At 42.1% G+C, this 9,700-nt stretch overlaps 1 protein-coding gene across 1 annotated transcript in view; it reads left to right on the plus strand.

Moving 5' to 3' along the window:
• The window catches only part of LOC107728253 (dmX-like protein 1), a 44,439-nt gene that overhangs the window by 28,358 nt on the left and 6,381 nt on the right, over window positions 1-9,700 (plus strand). Inside the window, 7 exon segments of the mRNA XM_016538360.1 lie at window positions 87-252; window positions 404-644; window positions 3,554-3,720; window positions 4,035-4,094; window positions 4,172-4,248; window positions 7,250-7,371; window positions 8,563-8,805. Coding sequence (XP_016393846.1) covers window positions 87-252; window positions 404-644; window positions 3,554-3,720; window positions 4,035-4,094; window positions 4,172-4,248; window positions 7,250-7,371; window positions 8,563-8,805 — 1,076 coding nt within the window.

The raw sequence follows: 9,700 nt of genomic DNA on the forward strand, positions 1-9,700 counted from the left end.
CACACACACACACACACACACACACACACACACTCACTCACCTGCCAGCGAGGCTTCAGTCCACTGAGAGCTCCTGTGTGTTGAAGGTCCCACCATAACGTGAAGATGACAGCATTCTTCAGCAATAACTTCAGTGAAGACCGCTGGAGGAAGGCAGCGCTGAAGAACGCTTTCTCTCTGCTCGGAAAGCAACGTTTCCAGCATTCAGCGGCTTTCTTTCTGCTGGCCGGATCCCTGAAAGATGCTGTTGAGGTACATTTGCATCTGTTCTGTTTATGTTCTTCTCTGAAACCTTCCTCTGTCATGAGCTTCTGAAACAAGAAGGAAAGTATAAGCATCAGGATTGCAGTCTTTAATCTTCCTATCAGTTCTCATGATCTGTCGGTTTTACTCGCTCGATCAGGTTTGTATAGAGAAGATGCAGGACCTTCAGCTGGCTCTGGTGGTCTGTCGGCTGTATGAGTCTGAGTTCGAGATGTCCTGCAGCTACAAGCGAATCCTGCAGAGGCATGTGTTGGGTCAGGATCACCAGATCGCGGCCCATCAGGACCCGTTCTTACGCAGCATGGCGTACTGGGTCTTAGATGACTACAGCAGGGCTTTGGACACGCTGCTGGAGCCCAATGCAGACACGTCACATGAAGGTGAGAGATGAGACGGACGCTGAGGGGCTTTTCACGCTAGACATCAGAGTTTGGTTCCTCTGGTCTGTGTCGAGCCAAGTCAGCTTTATTTCTACAGCGCTTTATACAATACAGATTGTGTCAAAGCAGCTTCACAGTGATAAACAGGAAAATAACAGAATCGATTAAGGAAACTCGTAGGGCTGCTCGATACATTTTGTTTTATTCATGGTCATGATTTCTGCCTCTCTCTTGATTTATTAAGCATAAACGTCTGCAACCGGCTGGTTATTTTTCCTGAAAACGACCCGTTATCTTGCATTGCATTGCATTCTGTGTGAAAGCGGTTTTCCGAACTTATGCACCAAGGCACTGATCGGGGTTTGATTTATGTGGATTTGCAGTAGATAATCACAGGTGATTATGTGCTAATTTCAAAGTTAAACTAATATGAGTTTAAATATAATTTTGTGTTACCTTATAGCCAAACTGAAAGCAACAACATATAGTTTACCTCAGATCTTGGAAATAAAGCAAAGATGTCCGTTAAAACTGTGAACTCACTGCGAACCAACGAGTGTATTCCATAACAAAGACGGTATCAGTCACTCAGTATGTACATTTAATGATGTTAAAAAGCTTTAATGTTTATGAATTAGATTATAAACGTATCCATTTCGTTGCGAGTGCAGTGCGCTTCTAGAGAGGCTCCGCCCACACTTTTTAAAAATATACACCTGCTTGTCATAAACATCCTTTATTGTTATGAAAATACCATGAGCTGCATAAAACATGTACAGAATATATCGTCACAATCATATGTGACCCGTGCTGGCAAAATGAGTGGGAATGCGCACGGGCTAATTTTGAGCTACAGGCAAAAAAAGTGAAAAATGTTGATTTTGAGGTTTTCACAAAAATTAGTTCATTAAGCCCTCGTCTAGTGATCACAATGCTCCAAATAATAATTATAGATGTTTAATTACCTTAATTTGTACGTTTTCTGAGAGGAGTACCTTTTCTCCGCTCGCTTCTCACGCTGACTGTCATCCGATAGCACGCGATCCCGATACATTATACACTGAATTACAGTATTTAATTATTCACACACACATAGTCTGTTATGTCTTAAGTGAACGTTTGGGGAAAAACATCTGATGTGTAACGTTATATTAGAGTGTAATTAGAGAACCTGTGCGTTTGGCTGTAAGCATTCACGTCAGAACTGAAGTATACTTTGGGCTTAACACTCCGCTTTAACAGAATGTGTTCACCTGTTATCATCCGGTCATGAAATTAGTTAAAATTGGCCAAAACTAAGGGGGCATTGACTGAAAAAGTTTTATGCATTTTGGCCGTGGCGTTTTGGGGGCCTAAAAACACACATTTTTGAAAAGGGGTTTCAAGTGAAAGTTTTTGAAAATAATACTGTTATCGTCTGTGTGTAAACTATAAAAATGCAAATTTGTGAAAACGATGACATTGTGTGCATGCATATATTAGTGGTCGACCGATATATCGGCCGATATTTGGCATTTTTCAAATATCGGCATCGGCCGATAAGTTTTTCTGTTTGGCCGATGCGTTCGAGGCGGGACTTTTATTTTGACGGCGCTGAGAGCGGCAGCGCATATATAACATGTTCAGTCTATAGGCATGCACAAGTTTCTTTTACAAAGTGACGTTGGCAGCTGCTGGCCTGGCATGCATAATACACCGCTGTTAGTTGTATTTGTGGACTTGAAACTTTCCAAAAATGCAAAAGGAATACTTTTTCTGTAGGGCTGCCCTTGACCAAAGATTTTTCTAGTCGACCAATAGTCGTTCATTTTAAGCGATTTGTCGACTAATCGTGCATTTATATTAATAAACCATGTAATTCATAATAATGAGCCTTTAATTGCCTATAGCCTATCAGCGCTCAAGCGCACGCATAAAACTTCCAACAGCACACCGCAGAAGTAATGCGTCAGGGAAAAAACAGCAAGGCCGCCTTAACATTGTAATAATTAATTGATAAACTAGTGTTTTCTGTATTTTCGGCGGCAGTGATGAAGTCGACGACACTGACTCGTCTCCACAGTGGACATGCACGTTTCATACGGATTACATAATCTGAAAATATTTGTTTTCCATTTGAATTGGTTCATTAAAAAAGAAGATATTTTGCTTTCTATAGGTGTGTTTTTCATGTCTGTGAGGCAAGCACAGAGTTTTGGTTCGCTTAAGTTCACAGAGACCGAGACGGCAGAAAGCCCACCCTGTTTGCTCTCATTATTTTACAAAAGCACAACGTTCTGTTGTTATTGAGAGACCTTTTACAGATTCGAAAGATGGATTACTGGATTAAGATGGCAAAAATGATGGAGTATTTTAAGTTAAATGCAAATGATCGCACCGAGTGAGCTCACTACTATTCAGATTCCACACTTGAACAGCGCACGTTTTTCTAGGTTAACGTTAAAGTAACTACTTGCATGTTTCAGATGATAAGCCACATTTGAGGTCGATGAACGAAACGAATGTTTGCATGTCCTGACCGATGTATTAATTACCACACAGACCAGCTGTTAATGATCTGTCCATCACGGACTATGTGACTTCGCCACTCCCTGTGGATTTTTTTTTCCCTAAAATTTTGATCGACTAAGCCTCTTCTTTACGGGGCAGCCCTGCTTGTCTGTTTTGTAGTGCATCACTGTCATGTAAATATACCCATTGTGACGTTTTATGTGAACGTTTCTGATCTGGTTTTGAGTGCCGAGCTCAGGGTTTGCTCAGTTCCTAATGCTCTGAGGCTTGAAACACACTCTCTCTCTCTCACACACACACACACACACACACTGCCTATACCAGCACATGCTCATTTTCTGTTGTTTCTGTCTCCTGGCTGCAGCTGTTGAGCTGATGTCTGGCGCTGTGCATTATTTCATTTGCCCGTGTGAATCATCATTGTGTTTCTCATCAGGACGACAGTCTGCAGATCTCTGCTCCCGCTCCGCAGCACCTGTCTGTTCCTCTTTTCCTTGCGTGGACCGCCAGCTCCAAAACAGTGGTGGCCAATCCCATAGTGCACCTGACCAACCTCACGCACGACATACTGCACACCAGGCTTGAAACACACTCTCTCTCTCTCACACACACACACACACACACACTGCCTATACCAGCACATGCTCATTTTCTGTTGTTTCTGTCTCCTGGCTGCAGCTGTTGAGCTGATGTCTGGCGCTGTGCATTATTTAATTTGCCCGTGTGAATCATCATTGTGTTTCTCATCAGGACGACAGTCTGCAGATCTCCGCTCCCGCTCCGCAGCACCTGTCTGTTCCTCTTTTCCTTGCGTGGACCGCCAGCTCCAAAACAGTGGTGGCCAATCCCATAGTGCACCTGACCAACCTCACGCACGACATACTGCACACCATCAACGCTCTGGACGCGCCTCCGCACCCGGATGTCGTCAGCAACGAGGTGAAGTGTGGCTCATCAGAACGAGGTGTCGTTACTGTCGTGATTCGTCCTCTTAACGCGTCTTCCTTCTGTCTCAGATCTACGTGATGCACACGCTAGCGGCTTCCCTGTCGGCCTGCATCTATCAGTGTCTCTGTGACGGACACAGCTACAGGTGAGTGTGTCTGTCAGCCTCACGATGACCCCGTGACCTCTGCCCTCACTGAGTTGATTCTTTATTACAGAACGTTTCTCTTCATTTGCTGATCTTGTAATCGTTCGGTCTGATAATGAGCGGATGACTCATGAATGTGACGCGTGGCATTTGTAGAGACAGCAGATTCTGCTCAGATAAAATGTGGGCTTTGTGTGGGTCCTTTTGCACATTCATACTCCGTCACGGCAGATTAAATGTGTTTATCAGCCCAAACGTGTTAGAACAGAAGCCTGGATGATTAAAGGGATATTGCGCCCAAAAATGAAAATTACCCCATGATTTACTCACCCTCAAGCTATCCTAGGTGTGCATGACTTTCTTCTTTCAGACGAATCCAATCGGAGTTATATTAAAAAATATCCTGGCTCTTCCAAGATTTATAATGGCAGTGAATGGGTGTTATTTTTAATAGTCCAAAAGAAGTCCAATAAAGCGCATCTATCCATCATTAAAAGTGCTCCACACGGCTCTGCAGGGTGAATAAAGGCCTCTTGAAGCGAATCGATGCGTTTGTGTAAGAAAAATATCCATATTTAAAACTTTATAAACCGTAATCTAATCTCTAGCTTCCGTTAACTGTCGTACGCGTGTTCATTCCGGCGGATGACGTAGGACGTAGCATAAGCTCCGGTGAGAATATGCTAGTCTCGCGAGAACCGACGTTTGTTTACAGGAGCAAAGGAAGAAAAGTTTCCTTACTTTAGCAAAGGAAAACCAGTCTCTCTGGACGCGCCTCCGCACCCGGATGTCGTCAGCAACGAGGTGAAGTGTGGCTCATCAGAACGAGGTGTCGTTACTGTCGTGATTCGTCCTCTTAACGCGTCTTCCTTCTGTCTCAGATCTACGTGATGCACACGCTAGCGGCTTCCCTGTCGGCCTGCATCTATCAGTGTCTCTGTGACGGACACAGCTACAGGTGAGTGTGTCTGTCAGCCTCACGATGACCCCGTGACCTCTGCCCTCACTGAGTTGATTCTTTATTACAGAACGTTTCTCTTCATTTGCTGATCTTGTAATCGTTCGGTCTGATAATGAGCGGATGACTCATGAATGTGACGCGTGGCATTTGTAGAGACAGCAGATTCTGCTCAGATAAAATGTGGGCTTTGTGTGGGTCCTTTTGCACATTCATACTCCGTCACGGCAGATTAAATGTGTTTATCAGCCCAAACGTGTTAGAACAGAAGCCTGGATGATTAAAGGGATATTGCGCCCAAAAATGAAAATTACCCCATGATTTACTCACCCTCAAGCTATCCTAGGTGTGCATGACTTTCTTCTTTCAGACGAATCCAATCGGAGTTATATTAAAAAATATCCTGGCTCTTCCAAGATTTATAATGGCAGTGAATGGGTGTTATTTTTAATAGTCCAAAAGAAGTCCAATAAAGCGCATCTATCCATCATTAAAAGTGCTCCACACGGCTCTGCAGGGTGAATAAAGGCCTCTTGAAGCGAATCGATGCGTTTGTGTAAGAAAAATATCCATATTTAAAACTTTATAAACCGTAATCTAATCTCTAGCTTCCGTTAACTGTCGTACGCGTGTTCATTCCGGCGGATGACGTAGGACGTAGCATAAGCTCCGGTGAGAATATGCTAGTCTCGCGAGAACCGACGTTTGTTTACAGGAGCAAAGGAAGAAAAGTTTCCTTACTTTAGCAAAGGAAAACCAGTCTCCTCTTGGCTTACAAATTTAAATATGATAATAAACAGGTATTATTGTGTTTTATTTTAAATAATTATTTAAATATGAAATAATTATTTTTTTAAATGGAATAATACTCTAAATATGAAAGTAAAATCTCCAGTAGGTGGCAGCGAGTCACTGTCTTAATGAGTGAGTCATTCAGTCAATCATTCAACCGATTCGTTCAAACGCTGATTCATTCAGATACGAAGCAAGTTTCACTGAGTCATTGACTCATTCGATTCGTTCAAACGCTGATTCATTCAGATACGAAGCAAGTTTCACTGAGTCATTGACTCATTCGATTCGTTCAAACGCTGATTCATTCAGATACGAAGCAAGTTTCACTGAGTCATTGACTCATTCGATTCGTTCAAACGCTGATTCATTCAGATACGAAGCAAGTTTCACTGAGTCATTGACTCATTCGATTCGTTCAAACGCTGATTCATTCAGATACGAAGCAAGTTTCACTGAGTCATTGACTCATTCGATTCGTTCAAACGCTGATTCATTCAGATACGAAGCAAGTTTCACTGAGTCATTGACTCATTCGATTCGTTCAAACGCTGATTCATTCAGATACGAAGCAAGTTTCACTGAGTCATTGACTCATTCGATTCGTTCAAACGCTGATTCATTCAGATACGAAGCAAGTTTCACGGAGTCATTGACTCATTCGATTCGTTCAAACGCTGATTCATTCAGATACGAAGCAAGTTTCACGGAGTCATTGACTCATTCGATTCGTTCAAACGCTGATTCATTCAGATACGAAGCAAGTTTCACGGAGTCAGTTCAAACGCTGATTCATTCAGATACGAAGCAAGTTTTACTGAGTCATTGACTCATTCGATTCGTTCAAACCCGTGGATTCATTCAGTAAGGAATCACCGGAGACGCTCAACAGTTCTGCTGTGGCTCTGATTGGAACTATTCATTTGTGAAATTGAACAGAAACAGACAATATTGAGTCTAAAACACAATATGAACGTCTTGTTTACTGAACTATTGTATAAATCACTATCACATTTTGATAGTGCACACAGCTCTCTTGCTGGTGTGATATTGCTAAACTAAATCATATGATATAAGTATAAGAGATTGATTTTAGGCTGATATAACATCAGTGCATTCTAATAGGCTTCATGACGCAGTCAGTCCTGCATCAATGTAAGAAGACGGACAGGTCTGCGTTAAATGTTTTTTCCATAATTAATCGCACCAAATGAACATAGACCTAATTCTAATATGTATGTTTTTCCTCAGCCATGTGAATCCGTTCACGGGCATCACCTACCAGAGCGTCCTGCTTACCCATCAGCCCCCGGTGAGGAGCGTCAGCATCGAGGAGGCCATCCTGCCCAACACCTCTCCTGCGCAGTGGCCTGGTAAAGCACCGTGACCTCTGACCCGCTGATTCATTCAGATACGAAGCAAGTTTCACTGAGTCATTGACTCATTCGATTCGTTCAAACGCTGATTCATTCAGATACGAAGCAAGTTTCACTGAGTCATTGACTCATTCGATTCGTTCAAACGCTGATTCATTCAGATACGAAGCAAGTTTCACTGAGTCATTGACTCATTTGATTCGTTCAAACGCTGATTCATTCAGATACGAAGCAAGTTTCACTGAGTCATTGACTCATTTGATTCGTTCAAACGATGATTCATTCAGATACGAAGCAAGTTTCACGGAGTCATTGACTCATTCGATTCGTTAAAACACTAATTCATTCAGATACGAAGCAAGTTTCACTGAGTCATTGACTCATTCGATTCGTTCAAACGCTGATTCATTCAGATACGAAGCAAGTTTCACTGAGTCATTGACTCATTTGATTCGTTCAAACGCTGATTCATTCAGATACGAAGCAAGTTTCACTGAGTCATTGACTCATTCGATTCGTTCAAACGCTGATTCATTCAGATACGAAGCAAGTTTTACTGAGTCATTGACTCATTCGATTCGTTCAAACCCGTGGATTCATTCAGTAAGGAATCACCGGAGACGCTCAACAGTTCTGCTGTGGCTCTGATTGGAACTATTCATTTGTGAAATTGAACAGAAACAGACAATATTGAGTCTAAAACACAATATGAACGTCTTGTTTACTGAACTATTGTATAAATCACTATCACATTTTGATAGTGCACACAGCTCTCTTGCTGGTGTGATATTGCTAAACTAAATCATATGATATAAGTATAAGAGATTGATTTTAGGCTGATATAACATCAGTGCATTCTAATAGGCTTCATGACGCAGTCAGTCCTGCATCAATGTAAGAAGACGGACAGGTCTGCGTTAAATGTTTTTTCCATAATTAATCGCACCAAATGAACATAGACCTAATTCTAATATGTATGTTTTTCCTCAGCCATGTGAATCCGTTCACGGGCATCACGTACCAGAGCGTCCTGCTTACCCATCAGCCCCCGGTGAGGAGCGTCAGCATCGAGGAGGCCATCCTGCCCAACACCTCTCCTGCGCAGTGGCCTGGTAAAGCACCGTGACCTCTGACCTCTGACCCCTGACCTCATCCTCAGACTCCAGACTCACTTGTGTGTCTGTGCAGGTGTGAGCGTCCTGATGCGGCTGCTGAGCGCGTCCGGAGACGAGAACCAGCCCGGTCTGCCTGTGCTCCTGTGTGAGATCCTGACCGCAGTCTTCCTCAGCCTCTTCGTCCACGGTCTGGCCACTCACTCCAGCCACGAGCTCTTCCGCATCGTCGCTCACCCGCTCAACAGCAGGCTGTGGGTGTCTGTGTTCGGCGGCGGCGCTTGTGTTCCTGTGCTGAAGAAACCCAGCTCACCCACAGGTTCTGCTCTTCTCATGCTGCTGTTCATCTGTCATCTCTCCTAATTAATCACAGCTTTATTTGTGCCAGAACAAGATGGATTCAGCATCTAGTGTAATGAGTGTCACCTCACAAGCCTTCATGAGGTCAAAGGGAAATATATTTTGAACAAGTACAGCTGCAGAATCTCCAAAATTCTTGGTCAGGATTATGTCACAGTATCTCGGTATTATTTGAAATCAGCAACACAATCTGACAGCAGTGGTTAACCTTTGCTTCTTTAGCTAATATGTTGCTAAAAACTGCTAAAGGCTGGTATTTTTTATTTAATACACATTCAAACAAAACTTCCATTATCAAACGTTGCTGTCATCCGAACCCCTTTGAGCTGAAGTATTATCTTAAAGTTCCCCTGAGATTCTAAGTTAATATTTCAATAATTTAACAGAACATTTGCATGTTCACAGTTCTCACGGCTAATGATCACATGACATGCTGATAAACAAATAAAATATTTCATCTTTTTTTTAGAAGGTGTTTTATATTGATTTGTTTTTATTTTTAAATTTGTTTTATTTTTAATTTTAAAAATAATTTATTTTAAATTTTGCATTTTTATGATTAAATTTTTAAGAAGTGTTAAAAACACTTTTTAAACAAACTAAAAAAACGTTTTATTTAATTTTTTATTTTAAAATTATGTGTTTCAGTTTTACATTTCTCTGATTTAATTCATATCTATGAAAGCATATATATGAACGCGCTGTTGCACCTCTGAGAACGTTTAAGGCTTATTCTGTGGCGTTTATATAAGCCTTTTGACGGGTTGTGTCACAGAGCTGTAAAAACGGTTATGCTCACCAAGTGAATGAATTGTGTTTGTGCCGAACTCTTATTACAAAGCAAAAACAAACAC

The sequence above is a fragment of the Sinocyclocheilus rhinocerous genome, unplaced genomic scaffold (genome assembly GCF_001515625.1).
Source record: "Sinocyclocheilus rhinocerous isolate Xijiao unplaced genomic scaffold, SAMN03320098_v1.1 scaffold1931, whole genome shotgun sequence".
Taxonomy (NCBI): Eukaryota; Metazoa; Chordata; class Actinopteri; order Cypriniformes; family Cyprinidae; genus Sinocyclocheilus; species Sinocyclocheilus rhinocerous.